The sequence below is a fragment of the Pituophis catenifer genome, unplaced genomic scaffold (genome assembly GCF_029215685.1).
Source record: "Pituophis catenifer annectens isolate HBS135680 unplaced genomic scaffold, rPitCat1.0.hap2 SCAF_97, whole genome shotgun sequence".
Taxonomy (NCBI): Eukaryota; Metazoa; Chordata; class Lepidosauria; order Squamata; family Colubridae; genus Pituophis; species Pituophis catenifer.
This window is the reverse complement of record NW_027256977.1, coordinates 82,083-108,928: the sequence shown is the minus strand read 5'-3', so window position 1 is coordinate 108,928 and position 26,846 is coordinate 82,083. Positions and strand designations below refer to the sequence as shown.

The following is a 26,846-nucleotide window of genomic DNA, read 5'->3' as shown; positions in this document are numbered from 1 at the left end:
GGCAGTTAAGTTGAGTCACGCCCAATTTTATGACTTTTTTTGGCCATGTCAAGGGTCATCATTGCCGTTGTTAAGTGAATCACCTGGACATTAAGCAAATCCAGCATCCCCTGTGACTTTGATTGTCCAAAGACAGATAGGAAAGTCACAAATGGATATCACCTGACTACGGGATGCTGCAAACCATCGTAAACACGTAATGGTTGCCAAGCTCCCAAATTTTGATCGTAGGGATGTGGCAACCATCGTAAGTAAGTGCAAGGACTGATCATAAATCACTTTTTACAGTGCCATTGTAACTTCAAACTGTCGCTAAACTAATACTTATAATTTGAGGACTATCTCTACTGGAATTAAATTGACTTTTTCACTGATATAGATATATATATATGTTTTCTGAGGTTTTCGCGGGTGTTTGTATGTAGGTCTTTGGTTATTCGGGTTTTCTCCCCCGTAAAATCCCGCAAGACCTATATATATATATATATATATATATATATATATATATATATATATATATATATATATATATATATATATATATATATATATATTTTCTTCTAGCCAGGTTTTCCCTACGTAGCCAAGGTTTTACTGAGCTGGAGCTACAAAAAAACCTTGGCTACGTAGGAAAAACCTGGCTAGAAGAAAAACATATATATATATATATATATATATAAATTATATATATAAATTATGAGGGGAAACCTCACTCAATGTCCCCTTACAATGAAACTTCTGTCTCATCCCTCGGATCTTCCTAAAATTCACCACGTACATATCAAGAAATTCAAATCGGACAAATTTCTTTCTTTCTTTATTGCACGTTCAAAATGGAAAGAATTCAGTAGCGTTTTCCTCCTCCAGGAATATTTCATTGGGTCACGAGAGAGGAACAATGTGAAGGAGTAAACGGTATTCTGATTTTAATGTTCAGCCTGGAATAAAAATTCCTTCACTCTCTCCTCCCCTTAGAAACAAGGTATATTTCTTTTTTAAACTTAATTTCTACAAAAAAAAAAGGAGGCAGATCTATCAGAAATTTGACTCAAAGTGGTCTCAGTTTAGATCAACTTTGCCATGATAAATAAGACAGAGAAAAAAACAGAATAATAAGAGTTGGAAGGGACCTTGGAGGTCTTCTAGTCCAACCCCGTTTAAGCAGGAGACTCCAATCAAATCCTCAGTTCAGTTATTGCACATTGAAAGCCTCATCTCTCCATTTGTCCAACAGCTGTTTTCCTTCTTCCTTTGTTTTTGTTTTTTTGTTGCAAAACATCCTTTTTTTCTGTCTTTCCGATGCTTTCTTTAAAAAAAACACACCACCACCCTTTAAAAGATTACTTGATTTCTTCCCTCAGGAAACAAACAAATAAATCAACCCCAGAAGATTTTTTTTTTTTTTAATGGATTATCCCATTTCTAGCAGAGTTCTGGTTCCTTCAACAGCTTTCTCGAAGCCCGTTTGCAAAAAAAAAAAAAAAATCCTAACCTCTCCGTATGCCCTAAAAAAAGCAGATTATTTTTTCTTTTTTCCAATCTGGTATTACATCCGAAATAGAAGCAGAGGTGAATATCCCAGAAGTTGTGAGGGAAAATAATAATAATCAGTGCTGGTGGGAAAGAAAGAAAAGTGGTGGTTGTTTTTTTTTATTTTTTTTCCCCTCACAAGTAATCATCCTCGCTCGAAGTGGACGTTTGCTCGGAGTCCTCAGAATCCGACAGGTTTTCGGGAGGCGTCCAGCTCATTTTCCACACGTGAGTTGCAAACGTTTTGCCCCAGCTGCAAGGGTAGCCCACGGCCCGCAGCTGGCGGAGGGGCGGCCAGCGGGTAGTCTCAATTCACTTGCTCCCTTTCGCGCCCCTCTGCTTACTCATGGCGGTCAGCATCTGGCTGATGTAAGAGGTCAGCAGGTCGTCCATCTTGTAGCCCTGGCGCAAAAGAGGAGAAGAAGGGGGGAAAAAAATTAGGTTCTAATCCTTGTACAAGTCTTTTGACTTATCCTAAAACGGCTTCCCCCCCCCCAAGACATTTCTTGTTTTTTCTGTGAAGACGTTTCGCTTCTCATCCGAGAAGCTTCTTCAGCTCTGACTGGATGGTGGGGAACGGAAGGATTTATACTCCTTGCAGACAGCTGGTCATTTGCATCCTTTTTAGAGGGTCATTGAGGCCACTTGGAATCTACCTGTATTCAGGAGTGGGCTGCTGGGGGTTCGCAGGGGTTCGGGAGAACCTCTAGCTAAGATTCGGTGCAGTTCGGAGAACCCCCAAATCCCACTCCTGGCTGGCCCCGCCCACCGCTCTCCTCCCAAGAGTCCCCACACAGCCAGTTTTGGATGCAGGTAAGTGTAGGATGCGCGTGGAGACTCAGGGAGGGCAAAAAACTGGCCTACTGGAAGTTTGGGAAGGCCGGAAACGGGCCCGTTTCTGGCCTTCAGAGGGCCTCCGGAGCCTGGGGAGGCTGTTTTCGCCCTCCCGGAGGCTCGAGAAGAGCCTCTGGAGCTTGGGGAGGGCCAAAACCCCTCCCCAGCGTGGTTTAGGAGGCCAACTAGGCCACACCCACCATGACCACGCCCACCCAGCAACCAGGTAGAGAACCCCTTGCTAAAATTTTTGAAGCCCACCCTTGTCTGTATCCTCAGGGTCACCTGAGTGGTGCAAATGGTTCCTGTAGTCTGCAATTTTTTTCCCTCTGGAAATCCCTTCCTCCTCCCACCCCATTCCAAGAGTCTTCATCCCAAATTGGATAGCTAAAAAGTCTGTAAAGATTCTCCGTCATCCAGGTCAGGGTTGTCCCGAAGGTGCTTTTTCAGGAGGCAACTGGATTTCCTTGTTTTTTTTTCTTTTCTTTGAAGACATTTTGCTTCTCATCCAAGAAGCTTCCTCAGCTCTGTGTTCTGTCCCCAACCCCACGCACACACACCAACAGACGTTCAGGAGTTAAAGACCAAACCAGCCGGCAAAATCCTTTTCCTTATGATAACGGAACTTGGCAACAACCTAGTGGCTGCCTGCCAAGAGTTTATTATTTACGAAGAGGAGAGATAACTTTTCCCCACTTCTGATACATCAAAGGAAAGCAGCTCAATAATTACAATCAAGTCCAGAGATAATCTAGTCTTAAAGCAAAAGTCCGGCAATGCAGAATGGCGTGGAAGCTTTCAGCTTTGTTTGTCACAAGGTTTGACTGGCCACCACGCTTCCTTTTATATCCTGTGGGGTGTGGTCCAGTGACTCAGCCTAATCTCGGGCACGCCCTTTCTTCTGTTGCGCGCGCTTATCTCTGCGACGCTGGCGTGGATCCAGCCAAGACTCATTTCCCTCATCACTGTCCATCTGTGGCTGCGTGGACCTGCTTGGCCCCAGCCCTATCTCTTGCCCTTCGGCGGACACCGAAGGCATTGCCAGAGAGGAGGGTCCTGGAGAGGGAGGCCTTGCCAACTCCTCTTCTTCACTCTCTGAGTCCTCTCCTGACGATGACACAGGCTCCGGTAACAGAGCCACAACACTCTGACAGAAAACTGTCAGAAATATAAACAGCTGAAATAGAAGCAGAATTTCTACTCCTTGCAGACAGCTGGTCATTTGCATCCTTTTAGGGAGTCGTTGAGGCCACTTGGAGGCTGGTCTGTGTCCTCAGGGACACCTGAGTGGTGGAAATGGATGTGGAGCCTTCTCAGAACTGCTGAAACATCTTGCAGAAAGCACAACTCCACAACACAATCTTTTCGGCAGTTCCAAGAAGGCTTCACGCTCATTTGCACCGCTCAGGGGACCCCGAGGACACAGACCAGCCTCCAAGTGGCCTCAACGACTCTCTAAAACGGATGCAAATGACCAGCTGTCTGCAAGGAATATAAATCCTAAACATATAGTTGTAAGTCGAGGGCTAGCTATACGTGTTTCTGTGAGAGCCAGCCATTTCTTCGTCCCAAAGGTGCTTTTCAGAACTGAAGAAGCTTCTTGGATGAGAAGCAAAACATCTTCAAGCAAAAAAAAAAGGAAGTCCGGTCGCCTTTGGAAAAAGCATTTTTGGGACAACCATGACTTGGACGATGGAGCATCTCCCTAGACCTCCAGCCATTTCTATCACTGCTTCTCATCTGCCCCTCCCCACCCCCACCCCCATGAGCTGGCTACGTTTTCTCCTTACCAGTGACGTCTCGCACAGCAACTTGCTCCCTCGCACCAAATTGCCGATGGTGATGTGGAAATAGGTGTTGCCGCTGCTCCAGTTGGAGATCTTCGTGAAGGGATGGGTGATGAGGATGTCCTAGAGACATGGACGAGGGATTAGGTGCCTTTTAGGAATGGAACGGAACGGAACGGAACATAGAACATAGAATATAGAGGTCCTACTTCAAGGACCAGAATGAAACAGAACAGAACAGAACAGAACACAAAATAGAACATAAAATATAGAGGTCCTACTTCAAGGACCGGAACGGAACAGAACAGAACAGAACAGAACAAAACATAGAACATAGAATATAGAGGTTCTACTTCAAGGACCAGACTGGAACAGAACAGAATAGAACAGAACAGAACATAGAACATAGAGGTCCTACTTCAAGGACTGGAATGGAATGGAACAGAACAAAACAAAACATAGAACATAGGACATAGAACATAGAGGTCCTACTTGAAGGACTGGAACAGAACAGAACAGAACATAGAATATAGAGGTCCTACTTGAAGGACTGGAACAGAATGGAACAGAACAGAACAGAACAAAGCAGAACATAGAGGTCCTACTTCAAGGACCGGAATAGAACAGAACAGAACAAAACATAGGACCTAGAACATATATAGAAGTCCTACTTCAAGGACCGGAATGGAGCAGAACAGAACATAGGACATAGAACATAGAAGTCCTACTTGAAGGACTGGAACAGAACAGAACAGAACAGAACAAAACATAGAACATAGAACATAGAGGTCCTACTTCAAGGACCGGAATGGAACAGAACAAAACATAGAACATGGAACATAGAACATAGAGGTCCTACTTCAAGGACAAGAACAGAACAGAACAAAACATAGAACATAGAATCTAGAACCTAGAGGTCCTACTTCAAGGACCCACCTTGCTTTTACGGTCAATGAGGCTGATGCCGTGTTTGTTGATGGCAACCAGGAGCAGTTCTGGATAATTTGGGTCTGTGGTTTGCTGTTGAGGAAGGAAGGTGGAGGTGTGTTAGTCGGCTGAGAAGATGACGTGCAAACTAGGAAGCTTGGTTCTGCTACCACAGCCCTACGGAAGATCCCACAACCATTCCATACTGATCAGGAATATACTTTTGTTACATCACAGTCATGACTGTGAATAGTGGTGCGGTGGCCTGGAGGTGGAGCTCTCGCCTCACCATCAGGAGGCTGTGAGTTCGATCCTAGGTAGAGGCAGATATTTCTCTCTCTCTCTCTGGGCCCCATGAGAATATATCTCCTGAACAAAACTCCTCATCGGCGACAGGGAAGGCATTCAGCCATTAAAACAGCTCCATTCAGTTGGCCAGACTCCACCCCGCAAGGGATTATGGCGTCGTTAAAAGAAGATGATGATGATAGTCATGACTGTGAATGCTGTAGGAGAGGGGTCTCCAATCCCTTCGTCTGGCAACTCTGTGCATGCGCACACTGGGAACAGGCTCCAGCTGTTCGTCTGCCTCACTGATGTCCAACTCCGAAGGCAGCTGATAACTGTCAGACGGCCCTGGCCCCCTCTCTGCCTCTGACGCAGAGCCCTCATCAGAGCCTTCCCCAGACTCCAAGAATGGCCCATGTTCCTCCCCAATCTCCTCACTGTCTGAATCCGCTGCCAGGCCACAACAAGAGGTATCGCCCACCGCTCTCCTCTCAGAGCGGGGTTCGGGGGAAAAAAGGGAGTTATTTTATGCTCCTGACCCCAGCATCTGCTCTTCAAGGTAGCCCACCGAATGACAGGGCTCCTTCCTCACTTCTTAAACGCAACCCAACTTGGTCGCATCCTCACCTTCACTTCGAAGAAAGCCGATCCAAACGTAGGCCACCGGAATATAATCTTGAGGAAAGCCAGCTTCGCCTCTTCCCTCGTTTTGCCTGCGTGTTTGTTGAAATAGGCCACGATGGACTGCAAGAGAGAGCAGAGTTGAGCATCGCAATCTGTGGGATGACCCGGGACAAGGCACAAAGTTCACACAACCAGCTGAGAGTCTCAAACTCCCCTTTAATGCATCAAATTTGCCCCCAAACGCTCCCACATTCTTGGAAAGTCCCAGAACAAAGCGCGTGTATATATATATATATACACACACGGCAGCTGTTGTGATCCCGGCCCTGGAGGCTGATTTATCTTCGCATGCTGAGTCGGAGGATGATATGGAGGAGGAGGAAGCTGTCATGAGCTATGTGCCAGAGGGGCCATCTTCACTGGTGAGTCAGCAAGAACTGACAGTTGCTGACGTGCTATGGACCCCAGCCAAATTGAGGAGGAAACAGAGGCCGGTAACGATAAGGGGGAGAGCCCCTATTGGATGCAAGAGAGAGACGTAGGAGATGTTGTAGAGAACAGCTATTGCCACGTCCTAAGAGGTGTGGTCAGGAGACGTAAGGCCACACCCTACAAAGTATAAAAGGGTGTGGCTGGGCTGGAAAGGCGTGGTGAACAATTTGTTGGCGTTTTGGATGCAGTGGATTTACAACTGTTGGTTTGGAGTTTTTGACAAGAGTCTGCATTCTGGCATTAGCCTGCTGGCTGTCTGCCAAGACCTTTGGAACATTGCCCGGTAACTATTGGACTGATATACGCTTTGGAAGAGAACTGTTCATTAAAGGGCCAGCTTCAGCCTCTCTAGTCTGCGTTTGTTACTGCCGGGCTATTTGAGCCTCTGCAAGGTCACTCATGGGAAGGGACAGAACAGCAGCCTCTGGCTGCGCCCAGTCCTGCAAAACAAAGGAACAGGGAAACGAGTCCACGAAACAAGGAACAAACAAGGAGTCCACCAAGTAAGGAACACGGTGCTAACTCCACAAAGTCAGGAACACGGCACTGAGTCCACCAAGTAAGGAAAAAGCAAGCGATCCTGCAAATTCCACGTTTGTACTGGCCCACCAAACTCTACCAATTCAGCGTTTGTTCCTGACAAATACCCCTCCCACAGCGTCTCCTTAAATCTCAGTCCCCAGGTGTGCTTTTTGAAGGGGGGGGGCGCTCTCCTCCTGAGTTGTCGGGTCAGCCTGCACTGTTCCAGCCTTCTCTCCACTCTCCATGCTCGGGGATCAGGAGGGGGCAATCCTTTGCTCATCGCCTGAGCTCCGTCGCTCCTCTTGTCCACTGCTTGCCCTCTCTTGCCCCCTCTTTCAGTCATCCTGCCCCTGTTCCTCCCTGCCTACAAGTCGTCCCAATCCTGAGCGGCCTCGGGCTGACTCGGTCTGCTCCTCCCCACATTCTTCCGAAGCCAACAGCTGCCCCCTTGATCTCTGTCAGCTCCAGCTCAGGCTCATCTTCCTCCCCAGATTCAGGCTCCAATGTGGGCATGACAGAATCTCTCACATGGGACTTGCTCATATTTTAAGGATACCAAACATATGAACTGGCCTCCTATATCTGGTTTTGACGCATGCATAGGCTGTTTTGATGATGTACGCTGAGACATTAGGAAAACGGACAGAATCTTTGCCAAAACTAGAAAGATTGCAACAGAAAGTTTGTGCAATGGGAAAAAGTCACATCTGTGGCTTTGGTGTCACGGTCAAGGCCCACTATATTGTCCTTCTTTGACCCAGGGAGCCACTGAGTCAAAAATCACTACATTTCTTTCTTGCTTCTACATCTTCTTTCTTGTGGAGACAAGGATCATCTATACACATTGGGGGAAAGAACATAAAATCACAGAGTTGGAAGGGACCTTTGAGGTCTTCTAGTCCAACCCCCTGCTCGAGCAGGAGACCCGATACCATTTCAGACAAACGGCTGTCCAGTCTCTTTTTGAAAGCCTCCAGGGATGGTGCACCCACAACTTCTGGTGGCAAGCTGTTCCACTGGTTAATTCTCACCATTAGGACATTTCTCCTTAACACTAGGTTGCTTCTCTCCTTGGTTAGTTTCCAACCCTTGTTTCTTGTCCTGCCTTCAAGTGCTTTAGAAAATAGTTTGACCCCCCCCTCATTTTTGTTGAAGCCCCTCAATTATTGGAAAACTGCTATCTTGTCGCCGCTCGCTCTTCTTTGCATTAAACTAGACATTCCTGCAACTTTTTGTCAGGGTTCCAACGAATGCTCTGATTAAATCATGAGCCCCGAGACAAGCTTCAAAAGAAATCCAGTTATTTATTAGGAGCTTCACGTCTGCACGTCCAAATGAAGCCAACTCTGACCCCTCGTAATTTACGCCCCAATCACAATTCTGTTTCCCCCCCTCCTCCCCCCAGGGTGTGTCATCAATCACATTCACCAACGGAGCAATTTTGGGGCTGTACAGATCACTCCCCTCCAGCTGCTGTGGGTAACCCTGGGAGACAGCCTTGAGAGAGATATGTCTGGAATGTGCTTCTGTTTTTGGCTGCCATGCTGCTTCGTCAGTTTCCCATCCTCCTTGCCTATGGCAACCCGAGAGTAGGCCAGGGATGCTTTGTGAGCTGACACCTTTCTTCATATGTTTTAGCCTTAAATCTCCTAATCATCTTTGTTGCTCTTCGGTGCATTTTTTCTAGAGTCTCGACATCGTTTTTTATAACGTGGTGACCAAAACTGGATGTGTGGTTTTAAAAGTGTGGCTTTACTACAGAGACAGACAGATATCAGGTAGTCCTCGACTTACGACCACAATGGAGCCCGACATTTCTGTTGCTAAGTGAGTCGCTTGTTAAGTGAGCTTTGCCCCATTTTACGGCTTTTCTTGCCACCGTTGTTAAGTGAATCACGGCAGTTCTTGATTTAGTAACCCGGTTGCTTAGTGAATCTGGTTTCCCCATTGATTTGGCTTGTCGGAAGGGTCGCAAAAGGGGATCACGTGACCCCCCAAAAGACACTGCAACCGTCATAAATATGAGTCAGCTGTCAAGGGTCTTAATTTTGATCCGATGACTGTGGGGATGCTGAAATGGTCGCTAAGCAAGAAAAACAGTCCTAATTCACTTTTTTCAGTGCCGTTGCAGCTTCAAACGGTCACTAAATGAACTATCGCAAGTCGAGGTCTAGCTGTACCCTGTTTTCCCAAAAATAAGACCCAAACAGATAATAAGCCCTAGCATGATTTTTCAGGATGCTCGTAATATAAGCCCAACCCCCCAAAATAAGCCCCAGTTAAGATTGTCAGCCAGATGGATGCATTTAGTACAGTATTTCCCCCAAAATAAGACCCAACCGGAAAATAAGTCCTAGCATGATGCTCGTAATATAAGCCCTACTCCCAAAATAAGCCCCAGTTAAGATTGTCATCCAGATGGATGCATTTAGTACCGTATTTCCCCCAAAATAAGACCCAACCAGAAAATAAATCCTAGCATGATGCTCGTAATATAAGCCCTACTCCCAAAATAAGCCCCAGTTAAGATTGTCAGCCAGATGGACACATTTAGTACCGTATTTTCCCCAAAATAAGACCCAACCAGAAAATAAATCCTAGCATGATGCTCGTAATATAAGCCCTACTCCCAAAATAAGCCCCAGTTAAGATTGTCAGCCAGATGGACACATTTAGTACCGTATTTTCCCCAAAATAAGACCCAACTGGAAAATAAGTCCTAGCATGATGCTCGTAATATAAGTCCTACTCCCAAAATAAGCCCCAGTTAAGATTGTCATCCAGATGGACGCATTTAGTACCGTATTTTCCCCAAAATAAGACCCAACCAGAAAATAAATCCTAGCATGATGCTCGTAGTATAAGCCCTACTCCCAAAATAAGCCCCAGTTAAGATTGTCAGCCAGATGGACGCATTTAGTACCATATTTTCCCCAAAATAAGACCCAACCAGAAAATAAATCCTAGCATGATGCTCGTAATATAAGCCCTACTCCCAAAATAAGCCCCAGTTAAGATTGTCATCCAGATGGACGCATTTAGTACCGTATTTTCCCCAAAATAAGACCCAACTGGAAAATAAGTCCTAGCATGATGCTCGTAATATAAGCCCTACTCCCAAAATAAGCCCCAGTTAAGATTGTCATCCAGATGGACGCATTTAGTACCGTATTTCCCCAAAAATAAGACCTAACCAGAAAATAAGCCTTAATGCATCTTTTGGAGCAAAAATTAATATAAGACCCAATCTTATGTTTGGGGAAACACAGTAGACAGATAGACAGAGACAGAGAGATGGAAGTAGACAATTCCTGGAGCAAACTTACTCTCTTCCAGTCGTCCGGTGACAGCTGTCGAATAAGAGGTTCGGGTACCAAGTCCTTGAGAAGTTTCGGGATATTTGGAAAACAGGATTTGTCATCTTCAAATTTCACCCTATAGATCAGGGCTCCAAGCTGTAGGACCTCTTCCCGGCTGCATTTATGGTAGCCCCGAAGATATTTCGGTAACTCCTGTGCCACGAAGGAAGTCAGATAATGGTGAGAAAAACATTCCGAAGCATCTCGAAAGCGGATGAAGGAAACATGGGGTCCTTGGCGGTCTCTGAACTTGAGTCTTTTCTTGGAGACGTTTCGTGAGCCAACTAGCGAATGTTATCAATGCTAGAGGGAAGGGGGGGGTTACTTTTGGTTTATACGCTAGTGTCAGTGTAAGTGGGAGTGATTTGGGAGGTTCCTCGCTTGAGCTGTTGTTCTTGGAGCTCTCTGAACTTGGCTGTTTTCTTGTAGGTATTTTATGACCAAACTAGGTAACATCATCAGTACTAGAAGGGAGAGGAGGAGGAGGAGGAGGAGGAGGAGGAGGAGGAGGAGGAGGAGGAGGAGGAGAACTTTTGGGTCCTTGGTGCTCTCTGAGCTTGGTTGATTTCTTGTTTCCTCCTCCTCCTCCTTCCTACCTAGTACTGATTATATTTCCTAGTTGGGTAATGAAATGTTAGCAAGACATTTCTCAGAGAGCACCAACGACCCCACAGTCCTCCTCCTCCTCCCTCCCCCTCTCCTCTTCCTCTTCCTCCCCCTCCTCTTCCCCTCTTTCTCCCTTCCTCCTCCTCCTCCTCCTTCTTAACCAGTTGGGTAATGAAATGTCTTCAAGAAAACAACAAAAGCTCAGAGAGTAAAATAATTAATGTTGCTTTAAACCTTCAAGGCCAAAATGCAAAATGATATTTTTTCCCCCCTAATATTTGAGAAGAAGGCAACGTTCTCCTCGCCATCCTTAGCTCCTATCGTCCAAGATGCTCAAAAAAGGACAAGCGAGGGATGGGCCTCCAGTTGGGAATCGTTCTTCTCCACCATCTCCTGCTCCAGGATCAGAAAGAATGCATGATGAACCCTTGCAGATTCGGGACGTACCTGATAATAATGGAAAATGGAGTCCGCCATGGAATCCTTCCCAGGCGTGGTGTTAGTCCAAAGTTTTTTCATGAAAAACACTTGGTAGGTGAGAGAAGGCACAAGCCCTGCGAAGCAAAATCAGGAACAACATCCAAAGTTGTTTGTACATTGCGTGACGACCCATGGTTAATTTAAGGCAGAGTTTATCAACCTTGGCACGTTTAAAATGCATGGACTTCAACTCCCAGAATTCCCCAGCCTGGGAGTTGAAATCCATGCATCTTAACACGCCAAGGTTTAGAAGCACTGATCTACAGTTAGAGATTGTGGATGCAATTCAGACTCCGGACTGCAGGGGTCGCTGCAGAAGGCCATCTGGTTCAATCCGGTTCATATTATCACATGTGGTGGACATGCCCAAGAGCGAGAAAATACTGGACAAAAATACACACATGGCTGGAAAAAATGATAAAACTACATATTGATCTGAAACCAGAGATATTTTTGCTGGGCATTCTACCAGGAAAATATGATTAAAAGACTGCATATTTGATTTTTGCATATATTAACGGTTGTATTTGCGCAACAATGGAAAAGTGATGAGACCCCGTCTGAGGAGAATGTAATAAAAAAAAAAATTAGATTGTGCAGAAATGGATAGATTAACACTTGCTATTAAGGATAAAGAAGAAACTGAATATTTTTTGATATGGGACACATTTTATCAATGGCTAGATAATAGAAGTTAGAAAGGAAGAGAAATAAAGGGAGGAAAAGGTACAGAGGAGAGCCGTTAAAGAAGACGATGTTAAATGTTAAGTATTAAGGCTATTATATCATAATGTTATTATATTATTAATATGACGGTGATGACTAAATATAATGAAGATGTATAAATATTACCATTGTGACCAGAACAACCATCAAAATATAATTGTACCCAGAATACACACTGTTTGATGAAAATTGAGTGTTATATAAATAAAACAAATAAAACATGAAAAAAAAAAGATTTGTGGACTTCAACTCCCAGAATTCCCCAGCCGCTGCAGAAAGCTATCTGCTAATGTGCATAGGTTGGCTGGGGAATTCTGGGAGTTGAAGTCCACACATTTTAAACGAGTTTAAACAAGTAGTCCTCGAGTTCTGACCGTAAGGGAGCCTGGCCATCAGGTTCATAAATCCTGATGTTCATAAATTGGGTCACCCATGATCTGATTTTATGACCTTTTTTTGTGGTGGTCCTTCAACGGCAGCTTCAGGCACAAAGTAACCTATGTGGTCGTTAAGTGAATACTGCAGTTGTTAAGCAAGCAAATTATTCAAGATAGGCCAATTTTGCTCCATTTTACGATTTTCCTTGCCACATTTGTTAAATGAATCAATGCAGTTGTTAAATGAGTGAGGAGTTGTTAAGTGACCACGGGGATGCTGCAACGGTCATAAGTGTGAAAAACGGTCAAAACTCACTTTTTTTCAGTGCCATTGTAACTTCAAACGGTCACTAGATGAACTGTTGTAAGTCGAGGACTACTCGTATTAGGAACTTTGAGATCAACAAGTCTGAAAACCCTCAGTGAGTTTCTTTCAATCTTTTACAAATTTAAGGACTTAATTAGGAATTGTTTTGTTTTGAATAAACAACAAAAGGATGATTTCGGAAGTTTACAAACGGCCAATGAGTTCAGATGGTTTGGAGATAAGATTCTGGAATTATTTATAAGAATCCTTCTGGTGGGAAAAGCTTTTGTTTTGAATTCACTTTAAAAAAAAACATGACAAGATGCAATTTTGAAAGCTGGCCACTAGAGGGAACTAGAAGGAAGTAAAGATTTATGTATTGAAGTCAAGAAGAGCAAGGATGGTCACAACACCCTCGAAGAATTACCATCTTTTGCTGGTCTCACTTTCTTGATCCAGTCGGTCAGATGCCTGACGAAGTCAAAGAAGAAATCTCCTTCCGGGACACTGATGACCTGGAAGAAGACAAGCAGTGTCTCTCAACTTTGGACCCTTTTAACATGTGCATGCTGGCTGGGGAATTCTGGGAGTTGAAGTCCACCCATCTTAAAGCAGCCAAGATTGAGAAATGCTGCATTAAAAGGGAAGGAAATGAACTACAAAGATGCCCTCTCATTTACCAAGGATACCCACACAAACGGGCATTTTGCACGCCCATATCAAGACAACGCTCAGTTGCGGCTCCGTGCCAAAGTTACGTCCGCCAGGAGAAGGCGCCAACCCTGTCCTGGCTGAACAGATTGTGATTATGGTAGCTAGAGAGATGTCCATCAAACTTAGTGAAATAGAAAGTGATTCTCAGTGGTGAAATCCAATTTTTTTTACTACCGGTTCTGTGGGCGTGGCTTGGTGGGCGTGGCTTGGTGGGCGTGGCAGGGGAAGGATACTGCAAAATCCCCATTCCCTCCCCACTCTGGGACCATCCAGAGGTGGTATTTGCCGGTTCTCCGAACTACTCAAAATGTCCACTACCGATTCTCCGAACTACTCAAAATTTCCGCTACCGGTTCTCCGAACTGCTCAAAATTTCCACTACCGGTTCTCCAGAACCTGTCAGAACCTGCTAAATTTCATCCCTGCTGACTCTCCTCATGGCTTTATTTTTCATATCTAGGATCCTGTTCGAAGCCGAGGAAGAAGTGGCAACACCGGTGGTAGGTGCTCTGTCTAGCTGGAGTATGTCTACTAAAGGTGTAAAACAATCTTAACCCGACCCACAGCTGCTTTTTCAAGAGGCAACTGGACTTTTTTGGATTTTCCTTGAAGACGTTCCGCCTGCTTTTTTGAAATCATTTAATCTTCTGTTTGACAGCAGAAATTGGACACGATGCCTAGCTCTGTAAAAAACAGAGTCCCCCCGGATCCGGAGCTTCAGTGGGCTGAACGGGGAGCTCTCGCCCTCCGAATCCCTGGAATTAATCCAGGGGTTTTTGGGGAGCTCTACCCTCACCCACCAGCTCTCCTCCCCTTCTTTTCCCGAAGGGGAGATTTTCAAGCCGTTTGACAGCTGATTAGCGCTGTCAGAACGGCTCAACGGGATCGCGGGGGCGGCGGTCTAAAAAGACCGTCCATGGCGCCGCGGAGCCAACCCGGAAGTCCGAGTCCACGACTCTTAAAGGACCAGATGACTGCAAGGAATATAAATCCTTCCATTCTGCACCATTCAGTCAGAACTGGAGAAGCTTCTTGGATGAGAAGCGAAACATCTTCAAGGAAAAACAAGCAAACAACCCAGTTGCCTCTTGAAAAAAAATCACTTTTGGGATGACCGTGACCTGGATGACTGAGAATCTCCACAGACATTTTTCCTTGAAAATGTTTCGCTTAAGTTTGGGGACACTTGATGTAGCCACCTAATATATCTTCACCAGATATGCTATCATCTACCTCTAGGTTCATTTTTGGCTCTTCAAGAGCGCGGGGATCTCCCAGTGGTCTCCCATCCGAATATTAACAAAATCACAGAATAACAGAGTCGGAAGGGACTTCGGAGGTCTCTTCATCCAACCCCCTGCTCAAGATGGAGACCCCATACCATGTCCAATCTCTTCTTAGAAACCTCCAGTTGGATGGAGCATCCACAACTTCTGGTGGCAAGCTGTTCCACTGCTTAATTGTCAAGAATTTTCTCCTGAATTCCAGGTTGCTTCTCTCCTTGATGAGTTTCCATCCGTTGCTGCCTTCAGGTGCTTTGGAAAATAGGTTGACCCCCAGGGATGGGTTCTAATTTTTTTTACTACCGGTTCTGTGTGCGTGGCTTATTTTGTGGGCATGGCTTGGTGGGGGGGTAATGTGACTGGGTGGGCGTGGCCCACTTTTTTTTCTTTTTTTTTACTTTTAAAAGCATTTTTTCTACAACCTTAAGAGGTTGCAGGAAAAAAATGCTTTCAGAAGCCTCTGACGATCAGGCAACTCAGCTGGGATCGTCAGAGGCTTTTAAAGGCATTTTTTTTTCCCTACAATCTCTTTGGCTGAAGAGGTTGCAGAAAAAAATGCTTTGAAAAGCCTCTGACGATCCCAGCTGAGCTGCGCGATCATCAGACGCTTTTTTTTTTTAATTTTAAAAGCATTTTTTCTACAACCTTAAGAGGTTGCAGGAAAAAAATGCTTTCAGAAGCCTCTGACGATCAGGCAACTCAGCTGGGATCGTCAGAGGCTTTTAAAGGCATTTTTTTCCCCCTACAATCTCTTTGGCTGAAGAGGTTGTAGAAAAAAATGCTTTGAAAAGCCTCTGACAATCCCAGCTGAGCTGCGCGATCATCAGAGGCTTTTTTTTTTTTTTTACTTTTAAAAGCATTTTTTCAGCCGAAGAGGTTGTAGAAAAAATGCTTTTAAAAGTTAAAAAAAAAAAAGCCTCTGATGAGGTCGGTGGGGTAAACGAGCGGGGATCGGGTCAAGGACTGGGTCGGGGACGTGGCCAGCCAATGTTATTACCGGTTCGCCGAACTACTAAAAATTTTTACTACCAGTTCTTGCGAACCGGTGCAAACCAGGAGCCCTCCCTCCTCTTTGTGGCAGCCCCTCAAATATTGGAAGACTGCTATCATGTCTCCCTTGGTCCTTCTTTTCATTAAACTAGATGTACCCAGTTCCTGCAACCGTTCTTCGTACGTTTTAGGGTTCCAGGATTAATGGACTGGGCTGGGGAAGCTTCTGTTAATACAGGATACAACTCCGAATAAAGTTCGGCCGGCAATGAGTTGTAAGCTCACCTTGTCCGAAATCTTGATAAAAAGGCTGAATCCCTCCGATGATTTTAAGAGGAGCCGTTTGGCGATGCTTTGACAGAAATCCTTGGCCTTCGTGCCAGATTCCACTTCAAATGCCTGGTGAGGCAAGAAAGAAGAAGAAATAACCTGGTTTCATACAAGCTGAGTTTACCTCATGGGCCAAACTAGGGTTTAAACATGGTTTACTCCATTAAATACAAATCAGCCAGCTGGGTGAGCCCAACTGGGTGGTTAGAAGACATTTGGACGAACTAAATAAACCATGATGGTTTAATGCAGTGCATTAACCCCAATAGCAGGAAACGTTGAAACCAGCTTTGTAAGTCTGTCTCCGCAAGCGGCTCTTTTATTTAGCTACGGCTGCTGTGTTTAAAAGTAGTCCTTGACTTATAACCACTTGTTTAGCAACCGTTTCAAGTTGCAACGGCACTGAAAGAAATTATTGAGGGCCAGTCTTCACACGTACGACGAATGCAACGTCCTCAGGTCATGCGATCACCACTTGCCGCCTTCCCAACTGGCTTCCGGCAAGCAAAGTCAATGGGGGAATCTGGACTCGTTTAACGACCACATGAGTCACTTAAGGAGTTAACTGATTAACAACCCCTGAAATTGGGTGAGACACATTTAATATTCGCCTTGCTTGGCAGAAACAGAAATTCTGGTCCCAATTGAGGTCGTAAGATGAGGACTACCTGCGTTTATGCATTACGGGTAGTCCTCGACTTACAACAGCTCATTTAGTGACCGTTAAAAGTTACAACAGCACTGAAAAATGAACTTATGACCCTTTTTCACACTTACGACCGTTGCAGCATCCCCATGGTCACATGATCAAAATTCAGACATTTGGTAACTGACTCATATTTATGACGGTTGAGATGTCCTGATTCCCTTTTGCGACCTTCTCACAAGCAAAGCCCATGAGGAAGCCATAACAACCGTGGCAAGAAGGTCGTAAAATGAGGCAAGACTCACTTAACCAATGTTTCACTTAATAACAGATATTTTTTTGCTCTGTTGTGGTCGTAAGGCGAGGACTACCTGTATTTCCTTAACCAAAGGGACCAGGGATGGATTTTTCTTATTGATCCGGCCGAGAGTTTTTGCCTTTACCTCATCGGTGTCATCCGGGAAATAGACTTTATGGAAAATCTGCGTCGTTTTATGCTGAATGGCCTCCACTTCCACCAGATGGGGAGGATATTTTCGGGACCCGTTCCTACAAGAGACAATGTTGAAAGTTAAATGTATTCAAAGAGGAGAATATATTTTTTTATTTGGATATCGCTTTGGGATTTGATGTTAGTGATGAAAAAAAATATGAAAAGTTGACTTTTGTTTTGCCGATTAGATGGATTCCTTCTTGTAGAAACGGCTAGTTATATACTAATGTGTGAAAGTAAAAAGTTGAGGTTGTAATGTTGTTATCTTGTACTGTGTTAAAAAGAGTCAGCTAAGGTGGGACTAGAACTCCCAGTCTCCTGGTGATTGGCCCAAAAAAACCCAACCAGCTTTCATACCTACAGTGGAACTAGAATTTACTGTCTCCTAGGGATTGGTCCAAAGTTACCCAGCTGGCTTTGTGCCTAAGGCAGGGCTAGAATTCACAGTCACCCGGTGACTAGCCCAAACTCGCCCAGCTAGCTTTCAAGCCTAAACTGGCACTAGAATTCACCAGGTCCTGGTGATTGATCCAAAGACACCCAACCAGCTTTCGTACCTAAAGTGGAACTAGAATTCACCATCTCCTAGCGATTGGCCCAAAGTCATTCAGCTGGCATTTGTGCCTAAGGCAGGACTAGAACTCACCGTCTCCCGGGGACTGGCCCAAAGTCACCCAGCCAGCTTTCATGGCTAAGGTGGGACTAGAACTCACCATCACCCGGTGCCTAGACCAGCCTCTTTGACCTGAAGGCCCAACTGCCTCACTACTTCTCGACTCGGTGGGTTGATTCTCCTATTCTCAGGCGGATAGCAGCTTCCCCCAATTTGTAATTCCCTAAATATGGAGTTCTCGGCAATGGGGCACGAACCTCAGAGCTTTCTGTAGCCTCTGTAGGCAGTCGTTGGCGAGCGGGTGATGCTTCCGTGACTGGACGAATCTCTGGGCATGGAGTAGTAGGACGTTACTAGGCGCAAAGAGACCCGTGCACAGCCAGAGCAGTTCCCAGCCTTTTTCTTCGCTGTACCTTTTCCGCAAGAAATACAGACACAGATAGATTAACAGAGTTGGAAGGGACCTTGCAGGTCATCTAGTCCAACCCCCTGCCCAAGCTGGAGATCATACACCATTTCTGACCGATGGCAGCCCAGTCTCTTCTTGAAAGCCTCCCACAACTTCTGAAGGCAACTTCTGTTCCACTGGTTGATTGTTCTCACAGTCAAAAAATTTCTCCTTATTTCCAGATTCAACCTGGAATGGTTTCCATCCATTGTTCCTTGTCTGGTCTTCAGGTGCTTTGAAATACCTTGACCCTCTTCCTCCTCTCTGTGGCAGCCCCTCAAATATTGGAAGATGCTCTCATGTCCCCCTTGGTCCTTCTCTTCACTAGACTAGCCAGGCCCAGTTCCTGCAACCGTTCATCGTATTTTTTTAGCCTCCAGTCCCCTCATCATCCTGGTTGCTCTTCTCTACACTCTTTCTAGAGTCTCATCTGAAAATTTTGTAAGTCCTCCTTCTATTCTCTCATCTAAGTCATTTATTCTTGTTGTGGCTCCGTTGCCTGAGCCTGGGCGATCGACAGATGCAGATGCAGACTCTGAGAGTGAGGAAGAGAAGTTGGCAAGGCCTCCCTCTCCAGGACCCTCCTCTCTGGCAATGCCTCCGGAGGACACCGAAGGCCAAACGATAGGCCCAGAGCCAAGCACGTCCCCGCAGCCACAGGTGGACAGCGACAAAGGAGATAAGTGCTGGCTGGATCCTCGACAGCGGCACAGGGAGAAGTGTGCGCAGCAGAGGGGAAGGCGTGCCAGAGATTAGCTGAGTCACTGGACCACACCCCACAGGGTATAAATGTGGGTGTGGTGGCCGGTTCAGTTTGTGACGAGCAAAAACTAGAAATAATCCATGATCTCTGCGTTCCTGGACTTCTGCCTGCCTTGTCGGACTGCATTTGGACTAATCCTTGTATTGTTGAAACTTTGCCTGCTTTATCGGAATGCTTGCAGTCTAATCTTTGTTTTGTGTGAGTAAAGTCTGAATTGGCAGCTAGCCACTGGGTTGCTGCCAGCTTTATCTTCAAAGATTTTGTCGTGTGGCTTATTAACTCCGGGCCGTCTGTGGGTGTGTGTGCGTGGGACGGGGACAGAACAATTATCTCATTCATAAGTCATTTATGAAGATATTGAAGAGTCCTGGGCAGAGGTGAAATGTAAAACTTGTTACTACTGGTTCTGTGGGCGTGGCTTGGTGGTGGCGGGGGTAATGTGACTGGGTGGGCGTGGCCAACTTTTTTAAAAAAAACTTTTCAAAACATTTTTTCTAATGTTTTGAAAAGCCTCTGCCGATCAGGCAACTCAGCTGGGATCGTCAGAGACTTTTCAAAGCATTTTTTTAACCACCTCTTCAGCCAAGAGGTTGCAGAAAAAAATGCTTTGAGAAGCCTCTGACGATCCCAGCTGAGCCGCGCGATCATCAGAGGCTTTTTTTTTTAACTTTTAAAAGCATTTTTTCGTCGGAAGAGGCTGTAGAAAAAATGCTTTTAAAAGTAAAAAAAAAAAAAAGCCTCTGATGATCGCGCGGCTCACCTGGGCATGGGGAGGGGGCCCGCAGGGATTTTTGCTACCGGTTCTCCGAACCGCCTGCCGCCATCGCTACCGGATCGGGTGATCCGGTCCGAACCGGGAGCATTTCACCCCTGGTCCTGGGTCTAAAATGGAACCCCACCGCTTACTTCCCTCCATGTAGATGTAGTAGAATACAAAACACACTAAAGATAAGAAACTCCTTCAAAGCAAGCTAGACATCTAGCGATCTCACGATAGTCAATTTTCAACAATTCGTTTCGGGACCATTCGAAGTTACAACCGCACTGGAAAAAAAAAGCGACGTACGACCGTTTTTTGCACTTACGACCGTTGTAGCATCCCCCGTGGTCTGCGTACGGCAGGTTCCGCGTCTCGTAGAGAGAAGGTTGGCACAATCAGAACAAGGCAGCCCAGCAGAGAGAGAAGGAAACACCACTTACTTCACGTGGTTGTCCGTCAACTGCTTCAGGATCTGCGAGTAAATCTCGTCTCGGAGAACTTCGGCCTTCAAGGCCCCTTCAAAGATTTGGTCTGTTAGCTCATTCACTGAGCGGGTCCTTTTGGAGGGGTAATCGCCCATGTACTTCAGGATGGGTGTCCAGGTTAAGGATATAATTAAAGATAAGGATTCCTTCCTCCCTCCCTTTTGGTCATTTCCTTCCCTCCTTCCTTCCTTCTTTCCTTCATTCCTTCCTTCCTCCCTCCCCATCCCTCTTTCCTTCCTTCTCCTTGTTTTCCTTCCTTCCTTCCTCCCTCCCTGTCATTCTGTCATTTCCTTCCTTCCTTCTTCTCTTCCTTCCCTTCCTCCCTGTCATTTCCTTCCTTCCTTCCTTCCTTCCTTCCTTCCTTCCTTCTTCTCTTCCTTCCCTCCCTCCATCATTCTGACATTTCCTTCCTTCCTTCCTTTCTTCCTTCCTTCCTTCCTCTCTTCCTTCCCTTCCTCCCTGTCATTTCTTTCCTTCCTTCCCTCCCTCCCTGTCAATCTGTTATTTCCTTCCTTCCTTCCTTCCTTCCTTCCTTCCTTCCTTCCTTCCTTCCTTCCTTCCTTCCCTCCCACCCTGTCATTATTTCCTTCCTTCCTTCCTTCCCTCCCATCCTGTCATTCTGTTATTTCCTTCCTTCCTTCCTTCCTTCCTTCCTTCCTTCCTTCCTTCCTTCCCTCCCTCCCTCCCTCCCTGTCATTCTGTCATTTCCTTCCTTCCTTCCTTCCCTCCCTCCCATCATGTCATTCTGTTATTTCCTTCCTTCCTCCCTCCCTCCCTCCCTGTCATTCTGTTATTTCCTTCCTTCCTTCCTTCCTTCCTTCCTTCCTTCCTTCCTGCCTGCCTGCCTGCCTGCCTGCCTGCCTGCCTGCCTGTCATTCTGTTATTTCCTTCCTTCCCAAAATGAACTTTATTTTTAAGGCTGATTGTTTTTATGGTGAACACTTTACTGAATTTCAATCTGTTTTCTTCCTTCCTCCCTCTTTCCTTCCTTCTCCTTGTTTTTCTTCTTTCCTTCCTTTCCAGCTGAAGTCCAGGTGAGCTCTTACCTCAAGATCTGATGCTGGCTACCCATCTGGCTGGCTTCCCACACGGCTAAGACCAATTCATGGAAGTCCTGGAGATCCCAGGCTTTGATGGTAATGAGGCTAACTCTGAAGGCCCTCTACTGGGAGATGAGTGGGCTTCCTCGGGCAGTTTGGTGGTCCTCTAAGAGAACAAGTCCTGGACTACAGTAGTGGCCAAAATTATGGGAAACCTTTTGGGAAAAGGGTATTTTTGAGGTTTGATGGCTAATAACACCACTTTTTTTTTTTTGGAGTTTCAAGATAATCCTATTCCACTGCTGGAATGGCCTGGAAATAGCCCAGATCTTCACCCAATGGAAAATCTATGGAGCCGACTAAAGAAACTGGTTAGTCAGAAGCGAGCCAGCAATCAAACCCAGTTAATAGAAGCCATCATTCAATCTTGGTTTCACATTATTAACTGCAAAACTCAAAGACTTGGTTCGCTCCATGGGAAGACATTGTAAGGCCGTCATTCATGCTAAAGGTTACCCAATTAAGTATTAACTGACACTGTGATAATTTTTGTATATCTTGCTTTTTCTATGGTGATCATTTTTGTAGATCTCGTTTTTTCTATGGTGATCATTTTTGTAGATCTCGTTTTTTCTACGTGTTTCCCTTTTCTTCTTTATACTGTCACTGCTATTCTAAAAGCAAATCCTTCATCAAAGTTATTGCATGACATTCTTGATTAAATTATCTTTCCATTGATATATAATTTTATGGTACTGCTCAAAAAAAAAAAGTGGTGTTATTAGCTAGTTTTAGAAAATACACTTTTCCAAAAAGGTTTGGCCACTAAGATAGATGGAACTGGGCTCCCATCCAGCAGGTCACCATTGATGTTCCAAGGAAACCAGCATCAGACCCCGTAAGATGTTTCACATGTGGGGGGGGGGAAATCACCTCTTGACTCCGAACTCAGAAGGATATCAATAAAGGCCATGCAAGCTTCTTGAGATAGCTCCTCACTGCTCAGGATCTTCTTCAGCAAGGGCTGTTTGATCGGCTCCCTGGTGTAGGACCACAACTTGTCTTTTCCTCGGTTTTTGGTGATCATCACTCTGCTCAGGGTGTGTTTGGGAGGAGGCCTGGCGAGGAAAACAGACTGTCAGTCTTGGCATGGCCCACCAGCCAGTACGGCTTGGGAAAATGGCACAATGCACCAATGTTTGGTTTTTTTTAATATTTTTTTTAAAATTTTAAAATAAAAAACATGACATAAAACCCATCATCATTCCAAACAATTACAGACATTGTGTCGATCGGTTAACATTCTTTTGTGCTCAATCCCATCCTCAAAATATCAATATATGACAGAAGCTTATTTCCCATGAAAAAGAACTTTACATATTTTATCTTTACATCCATTTCATATTTCATAATTTCATCTCCATGTTTTATTATCTAACCACTGATAAAACAAATCCCATATCAAATAATATTGTTAGGACTTAGAACCTGGTTATCTACGGGACCGCCTGCTACCACAAATAGCCTCCCACCGGCCAGTACGCTCCCATAGAGAGGGGCTCCTCCGGGTGCCGTCGGCCAAACAATGTCGACTGGCGGCCCCCAGGGGGAGAGCCTTCTCTGTGGGGGCACCTACGATCTGGAACGAGCTCCCCCCAGAGATACGGAGGATACCGGATCTGCGCACCTTCCGCCGCGCTCTAAAGACTTTTTTATTTCATCAGGGTGGCCTGGCCTAAATCTTCTCCCCTTTTTAAATGTAAATTTTAATTTGTTTTAAATTATGGGGTATTTTAAATTTAGCCAAATTATTTAATTCGTTTTTAATTTATTTTAAATTTTTGTATTTATGTGTTTTATCTTGTGGCTGTTCACTGCCCTGAGTCCTTCGGGAGAAGGGCGGTATAGAAATTTAATTAATTAATTAAATAAATAAATAAATAAATAAATAAATAAATAAATAAATAAATAAATAGTTTATCTTCCTGTTCTCTAATTTCAAATGTCAATTTACTCATTTCAGCACAGCCCAACATTTTCTTCACAACTTCATCATCAGTAGGTATCTTCTCTCCTTTCCAGTTTTTAGCAAATACAATTCTAGCCGCTGTTAAAACATTCACCATTAAATATTGCAATTCTTTACGTTTGGAGAGATAGAAATGGAAAAAAATAGACAATATACTTTTTATTCTGATAGACATACATCTTGGTCTACGTTGGATATGATATGGACCACAATGGAATTGACTTTGAATATTGGACAAGTAGAAATAGAAACAAATATATGGGCAGACCCACAATCCTGTGATAGTTACTTGGAAAGGACAAAAAAGAAAATCCAGATGGACTTTAAATAGTACAATATTAAAAGAGAAAGACTTTGTACAGAAAATGGAGAGAGAGTTGGCGTTTTTTTTCAAGGAGCACAATGCACCAGTTTGTATGTGTGTTGGTCCTAGGATTGTGCCTAAGGAAAGCAAAAACGCAGAAAGAACGGTTGCTGGAATTGGGTATGTCTCGTTTAATGACGAGAAGGACCAGGGGAGACATGATAGCAGCCTTCCAATATCTGAGGGGCTGCCAGAAAGAAGAGGGAGTCAACCTATTCTCCAAAGCACCCGAGGGCAGGACAAGAAGCAACGGATGGAAACTCATCAAAGAGAGAAGCAACCTAGAACTAAGGAGAAATTTCCTGACAATTAACCGGTGGAACAGCTTGCCACCAGAAGTTGTGGGTGCTCCATAACTGGAGGTTTTAAGAAGAGATTGCCCAAGAGGAGAACCTATAATATTTCAGATAAGTGACTGTCTAGACCCGTGATGGCGAACCTATGGCACGGGTGCCACAGGTGGCACATGGAGACATATTGGTGGGCACGCGAGCTCAGCTCTGGCACGCATGCGTGCGCTGGCCAGTTGATTTTCAGACCTTCTGAGCCCACCAGAAGTCAGGAAACATGCTGTTTCCAGACTCCGGAGGCCTCTGGGGGGATAGGGAAGGCTGTTTTTTGCCCTCCCCAGGCTCCTAGAAAGGCTCTGGAGCCTGGGGAGAGCGAAAAATGGGCCTACCGGGCCCACCGGGCCATCGCGTGCCAAAAGCAGGGGGGACATGAGGGGGCACTTAGAATTATGGATGTGGGTACATGTGCGTGTGACCCCCCACACACTCCCCATGCTTTTGGCATACGATGGCAAAAAGGTTAGTCATCACTGGACTAGACTCTTCTTTAAAACATCCAGTGATGGAAGGGTTATACGTGCTATTTGTTTGGAATCGTTGCATTGCCACAAGAGACCAAGTCCAAAACACACACACACGCACACACACACATGTAATTCTGCTGACCTTTATCTAGCACCAATTTAGCTTTGACTGTTAGTTGGCCAGATTTGCGTGTGCAGATAGTCCTCAACTTACAACAGTCCATTCAGTTATTTTTCAAAGTTACAAAAGCACTGAAAAAAGTGACTTACGACCCTTTTTCACACCTCTCTAGCATCCCCACGATCACGTGATCAGACTTCGGATGCTTGGCAACCCGTTCCTATTTATGACCCATATTTACGTCCCAGGAAGCCACGCGATTCCCTTTTGCGACCTTCTGACGAGCAAAGCCAATGTGGGAAAACGGTGTGACAAACTTAACAACTGCAGTGATTCGATAGATGATTATTTTGCAAGGGAATTAGAAGAGGTGATGGGCACTAACTAGTTAAGAGTTTGAGACTCGGGAAATATGTGGAAAGTAGTTAAAATGCTGGAAGTCAGCCAAACAATGGTGGGAGTTTTGGAGGAGACTATGCTGGAAATCAGCCAAATATAATATGCTGGAAATCAGCCAATAAAATGCTGGAAGTCAGCCAAACAATAGGAGGAGAGTTGGAGGAGATATGCTGGAAGTCAGCCAAACAACGGTGGGAGTTCTAGAGGAGACTATGCTGGAAATCAGCCAAATATAATATGCTAGAAATCAGCCAATAAAATGCTGGAAATCAGCCAAGCAATAGGAGGAGAGTTGGAGGAGATATGCTGGAAATCAGCCAATAATGGTGGGAGGATCAGAGGAGAATATGCTGGAAATCAGCCAAGGCTGGAAATCAGCCAAACATAATATGCTGGAAATTAGCCAAACAATAGAAGGATGTATGGAGAACATGCTAGTAATTAGTTTAAATAAAAATTTTGGGATGAATCTGTGTAATTTGAAATGTCTAAAAGCAATGATAAAATCTAAGATATCAAGATTTGATGGAATGGGTCAAGAGTCCAAGAAATGTAGTTAAAACTTTGTTGTATAAATGGAAAGAAAAATTGAGATGTATTGAGTTTGAAATTAAGATTTGAGGTGATAAAATTGTGGTTAATAATTAGAATAAGAGATTAGAATATTGTTAAAAAGTATTTTGCAACTGATGGTAAAAGAGATGATAAAGACAATGTGGAGAAGAACCAGATATAAGCAGGATTAATACTTAGATATAAATGAGCTAAAGTAAATATGAAATTGAAATCGTATTGATATAATAGATATATATAGACAAGGATGTTAGAATTTATGTTAAAATTTATTCTTCTTTTGTTTTGAATATTCACCTTTTAAAGATGTAATGGGAAATTGTGAATGGAATTTGTTAAAGGAATGTAAGCGTGGTAACCATCTATGACCAGATCAAGTTTTTGCTCTTGAAAGTTATATTTTATGTTTATGTTTGAAAAATAATAAAATATTTACAAAAAAAAAAAAAAAAAAACACAACTGCAGTGATTCGCTCAGCAACGGTGGCAAAAAAAGGTCGTAAAACGGGGCAAAGCTCAGTTTTAACCGATGTCCCGCTTAGCGACAGAAATTCTGGGCGGTTGTAAGTTGAGGACTGTCTGCATAGATAGCAATAATCAACTCTTCAGTGAGCTTTGAACTCACCAAGTTCTTTACACCTGATATTAACCTCAATTTTGACGGTTTTTACCTAAAATAATTGTAAGAGAATTCTTCCAGGGTGTATGGCTTGATCCTTTCTTCGCTGTCACTCATCACCAGCTGGGATGTCCTTACAACTTCTTGCCTCTGATTTGGAGTCATGGTAACCAAAGCCTGGTTGGGGGGGGTGGAGGGCAGAGAAGTTATTGCAAATAAAAATTGACTAAAAACGAATAAGAGGAAGTCCTGTGACCCCCTCCTATTTTCTCCAACATCCTCCTCAAAATTACATCAATATTTTGCACCCCGTATAGTAAGTCGGGGTCAGCCCTATTGTAACAGTAGTGGCCAAAATTGTGGAAACCTTTTGGGAAAAGTGTATTTTTGAGGTTTGATGGCTAATAACACCACTTTTTTGGGGGGGAGTTTCAAGATAATCCTATTCCACTGCTGGAATGGCCTGGGAATAGCCCAGACCTTCACCCAATGGAAAATCTAGG

The 26,846-nt window shown here is 44.6% G+C and overlaps 1 protein-coding gene across 1 annotated transcript in view; it reads right to left on the bottom strand.

Moving 5' to 3' along the window:
- Positions 1-1,618: 1,618 nt before the first annotated feature.
- The window catches only part of LOC139326720 (unconventional myosin-VIIa-like), a 104,524-nt gene continuing 79,296 nt past the window's right edge, over positions 1,619-26,846 (bottom strand). The window contains 13 exon segments of the mRNA XM_070956573.1: positions 1,619-1,932; positions 4,155-4,274; positions 5,088-5,171; positions 5,994-6,110; positions 10,331-10,516; positions 11,417-11,523; positions 13,287-13,374; positions 16,132-16,245; positions 17,266-17,371; positions 18,186-18,341; positions 20,340-20,493; positions 22,385-22,542; positions 26,396-26,520. Coding sequence (XP_070812674.1) covers positions 1,843-1,932; positions 4,155-4,274; positions 5,088-5,171; positions 5,994-6,110; positions 10,331-10,516; positions 11,417-11,523; positions 13,287-13,374; positions 16,132-16,245; positions 17,266-17,371; positions 18,186-18,341; positions 20,340-20,493; positions 22,385-22,542; positions 26,396-26,520 — 1,605 coding nt within the window. The 3' untranslated portion in view covers positions 1,619-1,842.